Source organism: Mauremys reevesii, linkage group 11, assembly GCF_016161935.1.
Source record: "Mauremys reevesii isolate NIE-2019 linkage group 11, ASM1616193v1, whole genome shotgun sequence".
Lineage (NCBI taxonomy): Eukaryota > Metazoa > Chordata > Testudines > Geoemydidae > Mauremys > Mauremys reevesii.
This window is the reverse complement of record NC_052633.1, coordinates 46,920,905-46,941,834: the sequence shown is the minus strand read 5'-3', so window position 1 is coordinate 46,941,834 and position 20,930 is coordinate 46,920,905. Positions and strand designations below refer to the sequence as shown.

Here is a 20,930-nt window from a genome sequence, read left to right as displayed (position 1 = left end):
AAAAGTATCTGAAAATGATGTTAGGAATATTAAACACACACACAAAAGTTAATAGAACATTATTAAGATTGAAAAGTCAGGCAAGTAGGAGTTAGGAAATACCAGAATTAAGATTGCCTGTGGAACCCTAATCTGGCCCCCTTGTGCATAACATTATGATAAAGTATTTAATTATATATGATCACATTAGTTTTTCCACAGAACCTCTGTCTCAATCCATTCACAGCACGGAGGTTGCTCACTTAATGAGCAGTTCCTCAATATTTTGTTTTCTCCTCATTGTTCAGTGTTTGGTCCTAGGTCTTACTGCACACTACCCAAATCCTGCTCTGAAAAAAGAATTCTTAATTTCTTCATGGACTTTTCTATGGTGCTCATCACTGTAATATCTGAGTGCTTCCCAATCCTTAATTAATTTTATTTTTGTAATAACCCTGTGAGATGAGAAGGTATTGTCCTCTTTTTACAGCTGAGGACCTAAGGCACAGCGAGATTAAGGTCAACAGTATCCACTAATTTTAGGTGTCCAATATAAGATGCTTACAGCCTAATTATTCAGAGTACTTATGATTACATAGCATTTTATATGCTCAAAACCCAGCTCCCATTACCTTTAGTTGCAGTTGTGAGTACTCAGTACATCTGTAAATCAGACTCCAAGGGTATCAAGTTGGGCAGCCAGAAAATTAGGGGTGCCTAAGTAATGGCCACCTGTGAAAAGTTTGAATTAAATGACCTGACTAGTATCACATGGAAACTCTGTGGTAGAGGGAGTGATAAAATCCAGTTCTTCAGGGCAGCATTCAGCTGCTATTACCATGAGGCCCTCCTGTTTGTTGTAGCAGTCTCCTGCCTCATTCATGAGACACCTTCCAATTTGTGCAACAAATGATGCAGGGATCCTAAAGACAAGAGCCTCCTTTACCACGCCACCCTGATTTATTTCCAGAGAAGGTCCATCCTGCACACTGAATGACCAGCACTAGAGGGGCATGGGACATTTTGCCCGTAGGTTTCATATATATTTGCTGAAAGCAGAGGAGTGGTGAGACTCTCAGATCTTGGCTACCATTCCAGGCTGTGCAGGAGACAGTGATCTAACAGGCACAGACACTACCATTTCCTCCAAGCTTGACCCTCTTCTGCCCCATCCTCTCCAACCTGTCCCAATCTTGTCTCTACCTAACCATTAGCTCCTTGCCCTGTCCCAGTCCCCCTGCCTACCCATTCCCATGGCTTCTTATCCCAGTCCCAATCTCCTTGACCAGTCAGTCCCTGTTCCCTACTCCTGGCTTCTTGTCCAGTCTACAGCTCACATTCCTCCTCGCTCCCCACTGACACCCAGTCCCAATCTATCTGCCCAGGTTTCTCATCCAGTTTCAGTCTCCTGGCTCCTTATCCCAGTCTCTTTGAGCAGTCAGACACAGTTCTCCACCCCTGAATCTCAGCTCCTTCTTCAGGTAGATGCAGCTCTGTATTCCACTTAGGTGTGTGCGAACCGGAGCCGTAAATTTTACCTAGCAGAACCCATAGAGGGGAGGCACTCATGCCTTGTGCTATAGAACCTCCTTTAGCTATATGAGGCAATGCCACCTTGACCTCCCTCTGTTCCTTCTTCCACCCCAGCTGGAGTCAGAGTTCTGTGTGATTTTTCACCTCGCAAACCCTGTATTTTTAGTGACTTTTCTAGTTGTATATATGTAATTAGTACCCTTAGTATAGCTTGCATCCAGATGGTCCAGTTGCAAAGTTGCATCTTCACCCCTCTCCAAATGTGGCTCAGGATGGTTTACATCCAACTCTTCACCCCCTAGACAGATTGGTTTGTCTTTCTCAACTGGCCCTGGACTCCTAACAGTGGTGGATGTGTCCAGAGAATGTTTGCCAGGGCATTCCCTCTGGCCCTTGTGAACCAGGTCTGCTGTCACTGTTGCCTCCCTGATGGGCAGCACACCTGGGGTTGCTGAAAGTTCAAGGTCTGTGATTGGAGCAGGAGTCCTTATCAATTTGCTGGAGCTTCAGGCCTTCTACAATGCATGTCATGCTTTTCTGGACCGTATTGGGCTCAGTGGTTCACGTACTTACAACGATACCACCGCAGTGCATTATGTGAACAAGCAGGGGGGAATGTGTTCCAGGATTCTGTCCCAAGAGGCAATCAGGTTGTGGCAGTTCTGCATCAAGGAGAGTGTGATGGGGCAGCTGCCCCTCATTGGCAGGGGTTAAAAGCAGCCCTAGGGAGGCTGCACTGGAGGCAGCCAATTAGAGAAGGGTTGACAGGAGCAGCCAAGCAGGCCCATATAAAAAGGGAGCTGCAGGGCAGAGGCTGGCAGTTCTCTGCTGGGAGCCCAGGGAGGAAGGATTGTGTCTCTGGAGGGCTGAGAGAACTGCCAGCACCCTGGACAGAGCAGTGCTGCTAGCAGGGACCGGGGGAGCGAGAGAGCTCCTGGCTGGCTGCTGAGGCAAGGTCAAAGAGGATGCTAGGGCATGAGGAAGTGGCCAGACAATTCACTGCAGTAGCCACTAAGGGAAATGGCTGAACAGCAGACTGCAGGTCCCGGAAGTGGGGAGCACAGTGTGTGTGTTGCAGAAGAGGATGCTGCAGTCCTTGGAGAGACATGGGTCCTAGACCAGGAGTGATAGCAGCAAGGCACCACCTGAAGAGGGCGCATTAACATGCAGAGCTAATTCCCAAGACAGCCAGCAGGAAGTGCTACAGTGGTGAGTGAAGCCCGTTACAGAGAGCACTAACCAATAGCTGACCAATTGCCCAGAGTCCTGGATCATCTCATAAACCAACTGAGCAGAAATTTTTCCCTAATGGTCTCTGAAGACAAGTGTCCTCTGAGTCATATTCGTAGCGTGGGGCATTCCGACAATCAACCTGTTTGCTACAAGGGACAACAGGAAACATCACCTGGTTTGCTCTCAAGGAGCCTCAGTCTGGGCTCACTGTCCAATGCTTTCCATCTCAGCTGGCATTTGGCTTGCCTGTATGCTTTTCCTCCAAACCTGATCATCCTCAAGCTGAAAGCAGATTGGACCAAGTTCATTCTCATTGTCCCAGCATGGCTGAGGCAGTGCTCGTTCTCTGACTTTCCCACATTGTCAGTTCAGTCTCCCATACCCCATCCTCTCCATCCTGACCTGCTCACAAAGAATCACAGTCACACATTGCATTCAGTCTCCTACATCTCATGGGGTAGCTTCGTGGCTAAATGAGGAGGAAGAGCAGAGTTTGGTGACAGCTGAACAGGCCCTACTCAACAATAGAAAGTCTTCTACCAGAATGGCCTATTCAGCTAAAAGGAAGCTGTTTTCAGTGTGGTCATTGGCTCATAGAATTCAACCAACACTAGCTTCTATCCATGACATCTTGGGGTACCTGCTGCATCTTCAGTTGTTGGGACTTGTGCTTAGCTCACTGAAAGTGCATCTGAGGAGGGTTGGGGCAGCACTGCCTTATATAGCCAGTCTGCATCACACCTCACAGAACCGCAGTTAAGTAATTGTTTCTTGTCAGATCTGTCTCCTCTCTTCCCTGGCCCTGTTCCTCACCTCTACTGGTCCCTAGTCTCATCCTTCTTGTCCAGCAAATCTGTGTTTTGGGGGGTTTTTTTTACTCCATCATCCCAGCACTAAGTCATGGTTTCTCTCTCCCATCCCCCTCTAGTCACTCTGTGGGGATGGTGCATGCACAGTCCTGTCAGCACTAGAAGCTATGAGGGGATGGAGCATGTCAGTGAAGATGAAATCTTTGGGGAATTTAGCTGCTAAAATCTAAGTCTCTACTGAGCATGTGGGAGCTGCGATTTGTTTTTGTTTTTAAGGTTTATAACTTGGTTAAACTGGGGTCGATTTTTACAGGAACAGCAAAAGGCATATCCCTGATACAAAGGCTACCCCCTGCCATATTTCAAGTTCCTGCTCCAATGCATGGGGGCGCTATTGCTTGTCATAGAAAAGGTCCCCAGAATTATTTTACGTGGCAAAAGTGTATTTTTTTTCCTTGCCTTGTTCCTGGAAACTGCTAAAATTTATAAATAAATTATTAAATAAATAAATAGCCTGAGGCAGATACCTGACACAGAAAATTTCAGCCCAAATGGTAAAGTATGGCAAAGTTATAAGAAACTGAAAACAAGATCTTATAATGGGAAGAGACAGGCAATGTTATTACTAGCTACCAGCCCTGCCTACAATAATCTTTATATTTGTATGGGATGATTGCTTTAAAGGCAGAAGTGTAAATGATTTATTATGATATAATTTAATGTTATTTTATGTAACATTTGCTGTCATGAAGTGTGCTGGATTGACAGTCCTGGAGAGAGAAGTTTATTCACAAATATGTACACCATAGATACTAGCAGCCCTGATTACCCCATAGGATATGTCTACACAACAAAGAAAAACCCACGGCTGGCCCATGCCAGTTGGCTCCGGCTCAGGCTGTGGGGCTGTTTCATTGCTGTGTAGACTTCTGGGCTCGGGCTGGAGCCTGAGCTCTGGGACCTAGACGTTTACAAAGCAATGAAACAGCCCCGCTGCCCGAACCTCACGAGCCCAAGCCAGCCACCGCTTTTTTTTGTGTGTTGTAGACATACCCATACTGCTTTTTCATGTGTTTCAAGGCTCACCTGAAGGGATCACTTCTAGTGTAAAGCTGTGTCTTACAGTCCTATACAGCCTCTTTGCTGAGACTTCCAGTATGACTGTTAGTTGCAGTAGTGGAATTTTAGTGACATGGAATCTGTTCACTGGGCCTTAAGCTGAGACTACCCAGCCCATTTCATATAGTGTTTCAAGCTGTAATGCGTACATGCACTTTCTTTACAAGAGTCAATCCTGTATAATAATATAATATTCTTTATCTTCTTAGATCATCGCTGAAAGTGGTCAAGGCAGCAGCTCAGGTATTGAATACATTATGGCAATACCGAGACCTCCGTAGCATTTATAAAAAGGTAAATTACAAGTATGGTTCTGACAAAATTAGCATTCATGTGGAAACAACTTCACAATGATTCTGAACCATTTATTTTAATGAAATGTAATTAATTTGACATACTCCTTTTCCCACTCCACAGGATGGATGGAATCAGAATCATTTTATTACACCAGTATCAACATTAGAACGAGACAGATTCAAATCACATCCCTCCTTATCTACAACAAATCAGCAAATGTCACCTATCATTCAGTCAGGTCAGTTAATATCCCTCTTTGTGGACAGGTTGCCTGAAGGGCTTTTCCATTTGAGGGGGATCTAGTATGTCTCTTTTAGAACTTCAGGGTACCTTTGAATGTGCCTACCTTACTTTCAGTGATATTACAGTTTTTAGCCCTTAGATTACTTCTCAGACTTGCTTTTCAGACCAGTGCATTGGAATTAAGGGTTTTCTTTTATATTTTGTTACAAAACAAAACACAGTATGATTTATGCATATAATATTTATATACTATAATAATATTTCCTTCAAAGCGTTTGTTGTTAGGAGACATGAATCCCAGTTATTAGGAAGAGACTGGTAATAGTAATGGGAAATCTGATCATTAGAAATATAGATAGCTGGGTATCTGATGACCAGGAGAACCGCTTAGTGAATTACCTGCCAAATGTGAAAGTTGTGGATCTCTCAAGACATCTAGACAGGCATATGTGCAGTGCTGGGGTGGAGAGGTCCTGGAGGCCAAATTTAGGCTGCGAGGTAAGACATTGAAGTCCAGGACCTACACGGTAGCATTCTCTGAAATGCTTCCAGTTCCACACAGGGCCAGTTAGACAGGCAGAACTGCAGGGTCTCAATGCATAGATGAAACAGTGGAATAGGGAGAAGGGGTTTAGGTTTATTAGTATCTGAGAAACCTTTTAGTGAAGGAGGAGCCTATACTGGAAAGATGGGCTCTGCCTAAACCAAAGCAGAACCAGATTGCTGGCATGTAAAATTAAAAAGGGTCATAGAGGAGTTTTTAAACTAAGGGGCTGGTGGAAATCCAACAGATGCAGAGGAGCACACAGTTCGGACAGAAACATCCCATAGGGGAGGGTCTATTAATGGGCATACTCTATGTTGATAAAGTACAGTTAGAAACTGAAGAGAAACAGTCAAATGAAAGAGTCCCCATTCCATTGCATCACAGAATGGTAGGTAGTGGAACAGCAATAATCTATGGGACACAGTAATACCAGTGTGCAAAATGTATAGGAATGAAAGAGTAGATCATGCTGATGGGGGAGTGGCACTATATGTAGAAGAAAGTATGGAGTCAAATATAGTAAAAATCTTAAATGCATCAAATGGTACAACAGAATCTCTATGGATAGAAATTTCACCCTTGAATAATAGAGTATAGCAGTAGGAATATAGTATTGACTACCTGACTAGGCTGGTGAAGTTAAATTCTGCTGAGGAAAATAAAGGAGCAGAAATTCTGGCAAGTCAAGCATAAAAATATAATTAGGTAAGTCAAAAAAGAATTTGAAGAGCAACTAGCAAGTCACAAAAATGTTTTTAAGTACCTCAGAAGCAGGAAGCCTGCTAAACAATCATTGAGGCCACTGGACAATCAAGGTGCTAAAGTAGCACTCAGGGAACACAAAGCCATTGCAGAGAAGCTAAACAATTTCTTTGCATTGGTCCTCGCTGCAGAGGATGTGAGGGAGATTCTTACACCTGAGCTAATCTTTTTGTGTAGCAAATCTATGGAACTATTAGGTGTCATTAGAGGAGGTTTTTGACCAAATTGATAAACAGTAGTAAGTCACCCAAACCAGGTGGTATTCACCCAAGAGTTCTGAAAGCACTCAAATATGAAGTTGCAGAACTACTAACTGTGGTATGTAACCTATTACTTAAATCAGCTTCTGTACCAGATGACTGGAGGATAATTAATTTGACGCAAATTTTTAAAAAGGTTCCAGAATCAATCCTAGCAAATTACAGGCCAATGAGCCTAACTTCAGTACCAGGCAAATTGGTTGACACTACAGTAAAGAACAAAATTACCAGACACATAAATGAACACAATTTGTTGGGGAAGAGTCCACACAGATTTTGTAAAGGGAAATCAAGCCTCACCAATCTGTTAGAATTTTTTGAAGGGGTCAACAAACATGCACACAGGGGTGATCCAGTGGATATAATGTACTTTGACTTTCAGAAAGCCTTTGACAAGGTCCCTCACCAAAGGCTCTTAAGCAAAGAAAGCAGTCGTGGGATAAGAAGGAAGGTCCTCTCATGACAGGAAAAGACAGGAAACAGTAGGAATAAATGGTCAGTTTTTAGAATGTAGACAGGTAAATAGCGGTGTTCCCAAGGATCTGTATGGAACCAATGCTGTTCAACATTTTCATCAATGATCTGTAAAAAGGGGTAAATAGTGAGGTGGCAAAATTTGCAGACGACATAAAATTACTCTGAATAGTTAAGTCTAAAGCAGATTGCAAGGAGTAAAAGGATCTCACAAAACGGTGACTGTGAAACAAAATGGCTGATGAAATTCAGTGTTGATAAATGCAAAGTAATGCACGTTGGAAAACATAATTACAATTAAACATGCAAAATGATGGGGCCTAAATTAGCTGTTCCCACTCAAGAAAGAGTTTTTGGAGTCATTGTGGATAGTCCTCTGAAAACATCCGCTCAATATGCAGCAGCAGTCAAAAAATCTAAAAATGTTAGGAACCATTAGGGGAGGGATAGGTCAGATAGAAAATATCATAGTGCCTCTATACAAATGCTTGGTACACCCACACCTTGAATACTGTGTGCAGATGTGGTCACCCCATCTCAAAAAAGAGATATTGAAATTGGAAAAGGTTCAGAAAAGGGCAACAAAAATAATTAGGGGTATGGAACAACTTCCATATGAGGAGCAATTAATAAGACTGGGACTTTTCAGCTTGGAAAAAAGGGGGCATATGATAGAGGTCTACAAAATCATGAATGGTATGGAGAAAGTTAATAAGTATTTTTTACCCCTTCACATAACACAAGAACCAGAGGTCACCCACTGATATTAATAGGTAGCAGGTTTAAAGCAAACAAAAGGAAGTACTTCTTCACACAACGTACAATCAACCTGTGGAACTCATTGCCAGGAGATGTTGTGAAGACCAAAAGTATAACTGGTTTTAAAAAAAATTAGATAAGTTCCTGGAGGATTGGTCCATCAATGGCTATTAGCCAAGATGATATGGGGTGCAACCCCATGCTCTGGGTGTCCTAAGCATCTAGCTGCCAGAAGCTGATGATTGCCCTGTTCTCTTGATTCCCTCTGAAGGATCTGGCATTGGCCACAGACAGATAGGATACTGGGCTAGATGCACCATTGGTCTGATGCAGTGTGGTCATTCAATGTTCTCATGATTCTTGAGTTGTTGAAGACATTTGGCCTCACTTGTACCAGACAATATTTTTGAGAGTGGTGATGATTCTATAACCAAACTCATTGTCATATTTCCAGCTATCACTCTCATTTCCCTAAGGTTTTTTCAGACACTGATGCTCTTTCTTTCTCTTACCTCCTTTTCATCAGTTGGCAGCACATCTTCATCGCCAGCACTGTTAGGAATTAGAGAACCTCGTTCTGAATACAATAGGACACAACCTTCTATGCAGTATTACAATAGCCAAGGTGATGTCGTTACGCATAAAGACATATATACTGGTAAGAGACCAGTTAGATTGACTCTAAACAAAATGCTTCTAAAATACTCTTTTGGCCTGGGACAATGTACTGTGTGCAGTTAAAACTAGTGATTGGACTATTTTTGTTGCATTCCTCAGCCGCAACAAAATTGTCTTGAACAATAATGCTATGTCAATTGTTCACCATTGATTCCTTGAGCAAATCACTTTCCTCCCAGATATGACCATTTTGCATTTGTTTTAAAAACAATGCATCAATGTAATAAAATTTGAAGCCAACTTAAATATTGTGCTGCAAAGGAATTTGTGAAAGTAAAAACTGGCATGTATCTTGACATCTCAGCTGCCCTGAGATTCAGTTACTTAAGCTTCTGCACTTTTTACATTGTTTTTGTGTTCATTTTTATTTATGGATTTGTGTGTGTGTGTGTGTGTGTGTGTGTGTGTGTGTGTGTGTGTGTGTGTGTGTGTGTGTGTGAGAGAGAGAGAGAGAGAGAAATGGGGTTTTTGTTTCGGTTATTTTTTGCTGTTTCTCTTAGAAATGCCCAATTTACCCGAAAAAGAAGAGATCAGGTTTTAAAAATGTGGGAAGGTTGTGGTTCAGTGAATAATAAAACAGGTGGGGCTTATCATTTAAAAGTGATCTTTGATTATACCAAACTGAACATTTATTATCAAACCATGTTGTTGAATATTAATTTTTATTTTATGGCTTTATTCATAAATATTAGGGGGGGAAATATGCCAAAACTTCATATTCTCCCTGATCTCAACTGTCTTACATATTATTATGCTCTCCAAGTAAGGCAGAATGAACGGGGAAAAACACAAATTCCTTATTTAAAAAGCTGGTTTATTAAACAACAACAACAAAATCCTGAGGCAATTTAACTGCTGCTGAGGGACAGATCACATTTGTACTGTTGTCTTTTAAGCTGTGATTTCCCACTACTGTTTACTAATGATTTATGGTTACTATGGCAGTAAATGGGTGTTTTACATTAAGAATGCTACATTGCAAATACAATGTTCTTTTCTAAGGAAATGCCTGTTAAAACATATATTGTGAGATTTATTTGTCCAGCTAGCATTGTTGTAAAGTAACAGTTTTTGCATAGACACATCACGTAACTTTTCTATTTAATTTTTTTATTTTTTTGGTTTGTTTGTTTTTCGGCCTCCAGAAAACTAATTTGTTATAGGTATGGGATTTTTTCCTTTTGAAGTAGATGATAGATGGTGACACGAACTGGGAATGTTCTTAATGTTTTCTCTGAATATTGTGTTGGTGCCTCAGTGTCCCCTATGCAGTTCTTAAGTATCTAGGTGGTGGAATAAGGGGGTGTGATTGCTACAGAGCAAAGGGCCAGTGCATCTAAATGCCTGACCCTCATTTTACATAAGGGGAATCTAAGGTGTAAGCTAACCATCAGGTAATTTGATCAAAGCAACAGGTGGAGTTGATGGCAGAGCAAAGATTAGAATTGAGGAATTTGTGGTTCTTCTTCGAGTGCTTGCTCATATCCATTCCAGTTAGGTGTGCGCGCGCCGCGTGCACGTTCATCGGAAGATTTTTACCCTAGCAACCCCCGGTGGGTCGGCTGGGTCACCCCCTGGAGTGGCCGTGTCGGTCGTTGGAACAGTGGAGCGTGGCTTAGCTGTCCTCCACTTCCCTAGCTACTCCTTATTTCTTTGCTATCTTTGTTGTATATAGTTGGTTTTATATATAGTTATAGTTAGTTTGATAGTTCTTAAATAGTTAGTGTATATAGTTCAGCAGGGTTTGGGCATTAGCCCCTTCCCCGCGCCCGGTGCCGGGGCCCATGCCCGGTTCACCGGGGTTCAAACTGTGCTCGGCCTGTCATAAGCCGATGCCCACAAGCGATCCCCACGACTCTTGTCTAAAGTGCCTCGGGGAATCGCACATTACAGATAAGTGCCGTATTTGCAAGGCATTTAAACCGAGGACAAAGAAAGAGAGAGACTTTCGCCTAAAGAATCTCCTCATGGAGGCAGCTTTGAACCCTCCGTCCTTGGCACCGACCGCTGAGCACACTGCTAGCAGCGCTCCTACGGCACCAGACCGTGCCGGCTCCGCCAAAACACCACGCCACCAGCCATCTCCGGCGCAGGGTCCTGCTCGGCACCGATCTCTCTCCCCAAAGCAGAAGAGGTCGAAGTCCTCTACCTCTGTGCCCTCGGCGCCACAGACACAGCCCCGTTTGGACCGCCCGGCACCTGCTGCGGCACCGACTGCTGCAGTACCGTTGACTCCAGTCCCGCGGGGGCCATCGAGTCCGGTCCCTGAGAGCTCCCCGCTGAGGCCTGTGGTTGAGCTTATGGTCCCCTCTACACCGGAGACATTCTCCACAGCCAGGGACCTTATAGCCATGACTGAGTCTGTCCTGCCTCAACCCCCAGCACCGCCGGTGTGGGTATTACACTCCAGAGGCAAGCCAGCCATAATGAGGCCTCCTTCAGTCGGCTCGGCAGACCGGCACCGATCACGATCCAGGTCCCGATGCCGCTCGTGGTCTCATTGACGATCACGGTCCTGACGCCGCTCGCAGTCCCGGCACCGCTCGCCCATTCGGTACTGGTTGTACTCGCGGCAGAGATCGACATCTCAACCTCCGGCCCGGTACTCTCGGTACCGCTCCAGCTCCCAGCACCGCGACTCTCGCAGCCGTTCCTGCTGCAGACCTTCGAGATCCAGGTCGGCCTCCTGGCACCGCGCCGGTCGCAGGTCCCGGTCTCGCTCTCGGCACTGGTATGATTCCAGGTACCGTTCCCCGGTGCCGAGGAGATCACCAATGGCGAGAGAAAGGGGCTCGTACCAGGGTCTTTCAGCTCCTCCCTGGCCGTCCCGGCACCCATCCGTGTCTTTGCAGGCGGACAGTGCGTATGCCCAAGACAAAGACACCGATGTGCCCAACGCGATATTCCACGAGCCCCAGTCTCAGGATCACAGACCTCAACAGTGGGCATTCTGGACACCTTGGGCATATCATCAGGCCCAAGGTGTGTATCCAGGTCCATCGCACTCTGCAACATCAGAACACCGGGTGCCGGAAGCCACGATAAGCCGCCCTCCTCCTTCTGCTTCGGAGGAAGTGTCGGTCCAGCCTCAGGACTCCCAGATCCCAAGGGAGACAGAGGCTGTCCAACAAGAAGAGCCCTCGACTGACCCGCTTGTCCGAGGTCTCTCCTCAGCCTCCTCCCCTGACAAGGCGGTAGCCGGAACGTCATCTGTAGGCCCTCCACCAATCGACCTGAAGGCCCACCAGGACCTCCTCCGGCGTGTGGCACAGAATATGAACTTGCAAGTCGAGGAGGTCCCGGGGGTAGAGGACCCAGTGGTGGACATCTTATCATCTGAGAGATGATCACGAGAGTGGCCCTCCCCTTTATACAGATGATCCAGGCCAATGCCAACATGATCTGGCAGTCTCCAGCCTCTGTCCCACCTGCTGCCCGCGGAGTGGAACGTAAATATATGGTGCCCTCCAAGGGCTATGAATACTTATACGTCCATCTCCCTCCTTGCTCCCTCGTTGTCCAGTCGGTCAACAAGAGAGAGCGCCATGGCCAGCAGGCTCCAGCCCTGAAATCAAAAGACGCGAGGCGCATGGACTTGCTGGGGCGCAAAGTCTATTCTGCAGGGGCACTCCAACTCCGCGTGGCTAATCAACAAGCCCTCCTTAGCCGCTATAACTATAATACCTGGGCGGCGGCGGACAAATTCAAGGAGTTGCTCCCGCAGGACTCCCGACAGGAATTTGCGGCCATCCTGGACGAGGGAAAAACGGTCGCTAGAACTTCCCTCCAGGCTTCCCTGGACGCCGCGGACTCAGCGGCCAGGACCCTAGCCTCTGGGGTTACTATGAGGCGTATCTCATGGCTGCAAGTCTCAGGCTTCCCCTCGGAGCTCCAACATACAATCCAGGACCTCCCCTTTGAAGGGCAAGGCCTGTTCTCCGATAAGACAGACCCTAGGATGCAAAGCCTAAAAGATAACAGGGTCATTATGCGCTCACTAGGCATGCACACGCCAGTGACTCAGCGCAGGCCCTTCCGCCCCCAGCCACACCGCTCTTACCCTCAGCCCAGACAGAGACAGGACTTTGCTAGAAGGCGGGGTAGAACCAGTCGCCGGAGGCAGTCAGGCAACCAAGGGTGCCAGAACCAAGGTTCCTCCATACCTTCCACAGGGCCAAAACCCTCCTTTTGAAGGTGCACCCGAGGGCGTCGTACCAGTATCGTCACAGGATCCATTCCCTCCTTTCTCCAACCGCCTCTCCCTTTTCCTCCCTGCGTGGTCCCAGCTAACGTCAGATCGCTGGGTCTTACGCACGCTGGAATTTGGGTACCACCTCCAATTTATTTCACGCCCCCCCTTCAATCCACCTTCCTCGTCCCTCTTCAGGGACCCCTCTCACGAGCAGCTCCTCCTCCAGGAGGTGCAGACGCTCCTTGTCAAAGGAGCCATAGAGGAGGTACCGGAACACAAATGGGGCACAGGGTTTTACTCCCGCTACTTCCTAATCCCCAAGGCAAAGGGGGGTCTCAGACCCATCCTGGATCTGCGGGAACTCAACAGATACATGATAAAGTTGAAGTTCCGTATGGTATCCCTGGGGACCATCATCCCATCCCTGGATCCCGGAGACTGGTATGCCGCCCTCGACATGAAAGATGCGTATTTTCACATAGCCATCTACCCACCTCACAGGAGGTTCCTCCGGTTCGTAATCAACCGCCAACATTTTCAGTTCGCGGTCCTACCGTTCGGACTCTCTACAGCCCCAAGAGTATTTACAAAATGCATGGCTGTAGTCGCCGCCCACCTCCGCTGCCGTCGGATACACGTTTTTCCGTATCTAGACGACTGGCTCATCAGAGGGGCCTCCGAGGCACAAGTGATCCATCACGTCGGCATTGTCAAGGACCTTTTCCTACATCTAGGCCTAATGATCAATGCAGAAAAATCCACTCTGATTCCCACTCAGAGGATAGACTTCATTGGCGCCACCCTGGACTCCAACCTCACCAGAGCCTGCTTACCTCTGCCCTGGTTCCACGCAATGGTGGCCATCATCCACAGTCTGCAAGCTGCTCCATTGGCTTCGGTTCGCACTTGCCTTGGTCTCCTGGGTCACATGGCGGCCTGCACGTTTGTGACGAAATACGCCAGACTACGCCTCCGTCCCCTCCAATCGTGGCTCAACTCAGTGTACCGACCTGGCAGGGATGCCATAGACATGATCATCACCATTCCCCCGAGCGTCTTAGGCTCCTTTGAATGGTGGCTGACCCCCTCCCTGGTGTGTGCAGGGCTGCCATTCCATCCACCCCAGCCCTCTGCATCCCTGACGACGGACGCATCATCTCTCAGTTGGGGTGCTCACCTCGGGCATCTATGCACTCAAGAACATCTCAGGAACTGACCTTGCACATCAATGTCCGGGAGCTGAGAGCAGTCCGCCTTGCTTGCCAGGCATTCCATCAGCACTTGCAAGGCCGTTGTGTGTCAATATTCACCGACAACACAACAGCCATGTACTATATAAACAAATAGGGCAGGACAAGGTCCTCGACCCTTTGTCAGGAGGCCTTACAACTCTGGGACTTTTGTATAGCCCACTCCATAGACCTCATAGCATCCTTTCTCCTAGGGGTTCGGAACACTCTGGCGGATCACCTCAGCAGATCCTTCCTTTCTCACGAGTGGTTGCTTCGCCCGGACGTTATTCTTTCGGTCTTCCGGAAGTGGGGATTTCCCCGTGTAGACCTCTTCACGTCCCGTGAGAACAGGAAATGCCAGGCCTTTCAAGGCCTCTCCCAGGGTTCCATAGTGGACGCTTTCCTGATACTGTGGACGACTCACCTGCTATACGCTTTTCCACCGTTCCCACTCGTCCACAAGGTCCTGCTGAAAATACGCAGGGACAGAGCCTGCTTGATCATGATCGCTCCAGCGTGGCCCAGGCGGCACTGGTACACCATGTTGCTAGACCTGTCAATAGCCGACCCTATCCCACTACTCAGGACCACGGCAAACTGCGTCACCCAGACCTACAGTCCCTCCATCTCACGGCATGGCTCCTGAGTGGTTGACCCAGTCTGAGTTGCGTTGCTCTGTCCCAGTGCAACAAGTACTCTTAGGTAGCAGAAAACCTTCCACTAGAGCAACATATCTGGCCAAGTGGAAGCATTTCACATGCTGGTGTGTAGAGCACAACGTTCTTCCCGCCGACGTCTCCATCCCCACCATCTTGGACTACCTCTGGTCTCTTAAGCAACAGGGTCTAGCGGTATCATCTTTGAGGGTGCACTTGGCGGCCATCTCTATCTTCCACCCAGGGGAGAATGGCCGCTCGGTGTTTTCGCATCCTATGGTATCTAGATTCCTCAAGGGCTTGGAGCGCCTATACCCCCAGGTACGCCGCCCCACCCCGACCTGGGACCTCAACCTGGTTCTTACCAGACTTATGTCGGCCCCATTCGAGCCATTAGCAACTTGCTCCCTTCTCTACCTGTCCTGGAAAACTGCCTTCCTCGTGGCCATCACATCGGCAAGACGAGTTTCCGAGCTTTGGGCTCTCATGGCGGACCCTCCATATACTGTGTTCCACAAGGACAAGGTGCAGTTGCGACCACACCCGGCCTTTCTCCCCAAAGTGGTATCAGCCTTACATGTTAACCAGGAGCTCTTCCTTCTGGTCTTCTTCCCGAAGCCACATTCATCACGCAGAGTGCAACTGCACTCCCTAGACGTCCATAGAGCACTCGCTTTTTATATCGAGCAGACAAAGCCCTTCCGCAGAACCCCCCAACACTTCGTCGCGGTGGCAGAGCGTATGAAGGGCCTACCCGTTTCCTCACAGAGGATTTCATCTGGGGTGACATCTTGCATCCGCACCTGTTACGACTTGGCTCATGTTCCGTCGAGCCACCTCACTGCCCACTCTACCAGGGCTCAAGCCTCATCTGCTGCTTTCCTGGCTGACGTGCCCATCCACGAGATATGTCGTGCAGCTACCTGGTCCTCGGTCCATACCTTCGCCTCTCACTATGCCCTGGTTCAGCAGTCCAGGGATGACGCAGCCTTTGGCTCCGCAGTATTACACTCTGTGACATCTCACTCCGACCCCACTGCCTAGTTAAGGCTTGGGAATCACCTAACTGGAATGGATATGAGCAAGCACTCGAAGAAGAAAGGACGGTTACTCACCTTTGTAACTGTTGTTCTTCGAGATGTGTTGCTCATATCCATTCCAAACCCGCCCTCCTTCCCCACTGTTGGAGTAACCAGCAAGAAGGAACTGAGGAGCGGTCGGGTCGGCAGGGGTATATATCCGGCACCATGGCGGCAGCACTCCAGGGGGCGACCCAGCCGACCCACCGGGGGTTGCTAGGGTAAAAATCTTCCGACGAACGTGCACGCGGCACACGCACACCTAACTGGAATGGATATGAGCAACACATCTCGAAGAACAACAGTTACAAAGGTGAGTAACCGTCTTTTTCTAGTCTATCTTGAGCTCAAAACATTCTGCTCTCACATAACTTATTGTAGCCCACACTAACACCATGATGTTTTGTTCCCTGTAGTGGCTGAAACATATATAAAGGATTATGTTAGTCTGTTCCTGTGTTTAGATAATTACCTCATCTTTTAGTTCAGGCAGTAAAGGCTCATGCTTTACAATCCAGAAGTCCTAAGTACAAGCCCTCAGAGTACATATCCAGGGGAAGTCATTTTACTGCCAATGTTCAGTTACTGCTCCTCTTTATGATGATTCATTTTTGATTTTCACCGAGGGTAATGATTTTGCCCTCTAGTGGCAACACTCTAGGAAGAAGATTAAGGTTCTACTGCTGCTGACAGCTAATGGAGATTCTCCTTTACCCCAACTAGTAATTCTTCTACTTTTGGACCCATAAATCTTGGTTCATTTCCTAGCTGGGATAGATTCCTCACTCTAAGTTATTTATAGATATAAATGGAGGGCAGAAAATACTCATGCTTCACCTATCTCTGTGGTCAGGTGCCTACTCTCTCTTCACCTCAGACTTACGGAGGGAAACCTATTAAAATAGCCACAGAAAACAAAACAAAAAATTCTCAACTGTAACCTTAAATATGTTCCAATGGACTCTGCCTTCATGTTCAGCATAAGGAAAGCCTCAATCCCAGTGCCATAGAAATAAATTAGAAGGACAGGTTGTAGATTTTATTTTTTTTAAAACCACAATAATGTGCAAGGTGCATGGTTTAGCCACTGTCATTAATACTTTAGCTGTCATGACAGTAATGACACTATCTGATATAATAGACCATGTCAGGCCCTTGTAAAAGGCCATTCCACTGATTTCAACACAGTGAGGGACTAGCAGGATGTGAAAGTTTCTAAATATATACGTGCCACTTTCATTTGTTATAGTATTTTATCATTTACTGTCTGTCAACGTCTTTAGTTTATACAGTGCCTATATTTTCTTACAGGGTCCGGCAAACCTTCACCAATTTACATCAGTTCCTATTCCTCACCAGCAAGAGAACAAAACAGACGGCTACAGGTAATTTTTGAAATCTCATTTTAAAAGAATAGTGATAGCAAAGCTCACCATATAATGATAGTACTGTTTGTTTTAGTAGAACTAAAGGGAGAGTACACCGCTGCATGTTATACATATGCTTCACAGAAAGACTTCTCATAAATAGTTTTTTAGAGAGTGTTATTGTATCTGGAAATAACTTACCAGTTTATTGCCTCTGTATTTCCTTTTTTTAATCATTTGACTTTAATTATTCATCTATTCTTGTTGTGGCTGGCTGTGAGACCCACTTCCTGACTTGCCTTTTTTGTAGTTTCTGAAGGGAGAGTCATAATCCATGCAGTCTAAAGATATGTTTGTTATCTGAATGTTTGGTAGTAAATATGGCTGTGTCTACTTCTTTTCCCCCCAGACCTGTGATTCCATGTGGGTGTAGTTGCACTTGTGGAGGGTGTAGAGTAGATGGGGGGCTGAGGGGTGTGAAGAATTTTTTCCACTATTTCATCTAACCTTTGGTTAGACTTAACGCTCATTTAAAAAAAAAAAAGTCTTCTGTGGGATACTGGCCCAGTTGGTGGAGCTGCACCCACTGAGAGTTATGGGTCTGAAAAATCATAGTGGGACTTAAAAGAGTAACGTTTTAAAGATCAGTATGCAAAGACGTCGCCACACCACTCCATTGCATGAATGGATAATATATAGCTACATCTATGCAATAAAGCCTATTATACATACAACTCTGAAATCTCGCCCAAAGGTAGAAAAAGAAACTCAAATATTTTTCCCTTAAAATCTGATTTTTAAAAATTAATTTTTTGTCCATTTTGTCAACAGCATCAGCAGTTGTACTACAGTCAAGATGACTCCAACAGAAAGAACTATGATGCATACAGATTATATTTGCAGTCCCCACATAGCTATGAAGACCCCTATTTTGATGATCGAGTTCATTTTCCAGCTACTACAGATTACATGACACAATATGGACTGAAATCAACCACAAATTACGTAGACTTCTATTCCACTAGACGGCCCTCTTACAGAGCAGAACAATACCCAGGGTCACCTGATTCTTGGGTGTAGCATCAGAAAGTCACACAGAGGAATGCTATAGCTTCTAATCTTGCCTGGGAAGAAATGGAATGGCCGGTTTGCTGTTTGGATGGTGAAATGTGAAAGTGAAGTGAAAGGAGGAACAAGGAGGAGCTTTTTTCAAGGACTTATCAGGAAAGTTAGAGAGAAATTGGAAGGGAGAACTTCTTGCTCTGTTTAGACATTAGATCTAATTGTAGTTCCTGTAGTCTGGTGAAGGTGTGGGCGATGTGATGAAAGGTTTGAGAATTGAGTAAAATGAATTTGGAAAATGTGTAGGTCAGATAAAATTCAAGCTGATTTTTAAAATGTGAATAAAAGTCTTGTTATGATAGTTTGTACAGAAAATAAAATGGATGCCCTTCTTGTTTTATTGCTATTACTAAATGTCGAGATTGTCTGCTCTTACGTCTTGTAAATTTCTTTCATTGGTGTAAATATGGAAACGCCACATTGGTTAAAAGTGCCATCATTTGTTATGCAGTGTTTCATTTGAAAACAGATTTGGAAAGCTGACATCTTTAAACAAAAAAGGAAAATACAAGGAACTGTTATAAATTTAAAAATATATCATTTTTGTTTTTGAAATGAATAGTGTAATTTTGAAGCACAAAGTACAGTCACGTATATCTACACTTTTCTCATTCCCTGCCTCTTTCATAGGATACTTCACTGCCATTTTCAAGAAAAATAAATGTGGAAGTCCCATCCATGGAAAGTTGTTTCCTGCTCATTTTTTATTTTCTGTGTGTAATATACAAAAACAAATACAAGAAATGTGAATTCTAATTGCATGTTGTAAGAAGTTTAAATATCTCACACCATTTTGGCCATTTTCCCAGTTTTGTATAGTTCACACATTTATTGTTTGTCAAGCTGGTATACCAAAGCATGAAATTATGCACTTGCTTCCCTTGTTTTTTTCCTCTAGCCTAGTGTTTTTACTTTCTCTGTTTGGTGAATCCAGGATATTTCACAGTTTTATCATGTTTCTGCCAGAAAAAAAGTTGGAATAGATTTAAGCCCCTTTTTTTACATCACAGAAATTTCATCCAACAACCTGACCATCTGGCCTATATTCCAACTTGCTCCATTTAGAATTATTGTGTAAAAAACAGTAATAAATCATGCATTTGTCCCATGCTATTGATGCTACTAACCTTCTTATATGCATTTATTAAAATATTCATTTGCCATTGTTTCACTTTCTTTGTAGAGCTCAAGGTGCTTTACAAGTATCCCCATTTCACTGTTGGGGTAATTGAGGCACAGAAAAGTGAACTGAATTGCTTACGGTCACACAGCAAGCAAGCAGATAGAATTCAGTTCTCCTGACTCTGTCTGTAGTACACCGCTGCCTCTGTGTTAGTGAATGAAAAGTTCCCAACAAAATTATTAATAAGTTATAGGCCAAACTCTGTGGGGGATGGGTTGCAGAGCTGTCACAGGTTACCATATGGTTGCATAGGTATAATTATGGGCACAATTTGCCCCCCCATGTCTGCAGACGGTGCCTTCTGTTCCCAAAAAGATCTATTTTTAATGCAGAATGTCTTAATTTATTCCATTTTTAGTCTATTGTTATTAGGAGCCACCTCTGAACAGATCATTTAGCAGGCTGTTAATTAACTGTCAGCTCTTGGGTGCAGAGAATATAGCCCAAAGAGTGGTAATTCCACTGAGCCACCCCTATGGGTTACTCATATGTTTGTGTGTATTGTCTGTTTAAAAAATTGACTGTAAATATCTAAATGTGTGGTGATGGGCTCTGTACAAATATCTAATAAAATAATAATACCTCATAGTGCTATACTGTGTTAAGAGCCTAAAGCTACATAATAAAAAAACTTAAAAGGTGGCAAATACTTTTATTAGGAAGGTATTTCAAGATCTCCCACCCCCTACAGTCTGTATCTTTTTTTATCCTGAATTTTATCATTTGCTTGTTGAGGGGAGGATTTATGATTTAGTTTACAATTTTGCTTCCTGAAGCTAGATGTTTCCTCTGCGGATGGTTACAGTCCCTGGTGTTCTTTTCTCCGAATCCAGTTGTGGTGGTGCTCCAAGAAAGACTATGGAGGAAGCCACTTTAGTACTGAGCGGTAGTGTGCTGAAGTGACTCTGCCTCTCTGCTGAGACTGAGTTCAGAAGCAAGAGACCAAGGAAATCCCTCCAGGCCTGGTTCTTCTGTGCCGTAGCACAGATACCATTATGTCTAGATTGTTCCTTTTTTGCACACTGATTTTTGTGATCCAGTTAGATTTCCGGTCTGGTTTCAAAATGTGAGGTGCACAATTATGAGCTGAATTCCTTTAAAGAGAATCAAGCTCACAATTGTGCATTCAGGTTGACGTCTTCAGGGAAGACAATAAAAATGGAAAAGGCATACTTAACTAGAACAAAAAGCAGATGGCCTTGGGAAGGGGGATGCAAATTGGAAATTAAATGCCACCAAGAAGCTGGGAAACTATCATTTTTGTATACACCTTTCACAGCACTAAATTGTAAACATGGTACAAGAAAAACAAGAGTCCAAACGTTATTCAAAGCAGCAAATATAATCCTGAATGGATTTAGAAGATATGCAATGGAGACTTAGTAAGAGACATACACATCTCTCTT

General features: G+C 45.1%; 1 protein-coding gene across 10 annotated transcripts in view; it reads left to right on the top strand.

Annotated features, from left to right (window-relative positions):
* The window catches only part of PKP4 (plakophilin 4), a 213,957-nt gene extending 193,842 nt beyond the window's left edge, over window positions 1–20,115 (top strand). For 9 of the 10 annotated variants that reach the window (XM_039494065.1, XM_039494067.1, XM_039494066.1 and 6 more), the window contains 5 exons: window positions 4,883–4,967; window positions 5,091–5,208; window positions 8,542–8,673; window positions 17,164–17,237; window positions 18,051–20,115. In XM_039494065.1, the coding sequence (XP_039349999.1) occupies window positions 4,883–4,967; window positions 5,091–5,208; window positions 8,542–8,673; window positions 17,164–17,237; window positions 18,051–18,299 (658 nt within the window). In that variant the 3' untranslated portion in view covers window positions 18,300–20,115. The remainder of the gene's footprint in view (window positions 1–4,882; window positions 4,968–5,090; window positions 5,209–8,541; window positions 8,674–17,163; window positions 17,238–18,050) is intronic. The other variant, XM_039494069.1, reaches the window with a different exon arrangement.
* The last annotated feature ends 815 nt before the right edge of the window (window positions 20,116–20,930 follow it).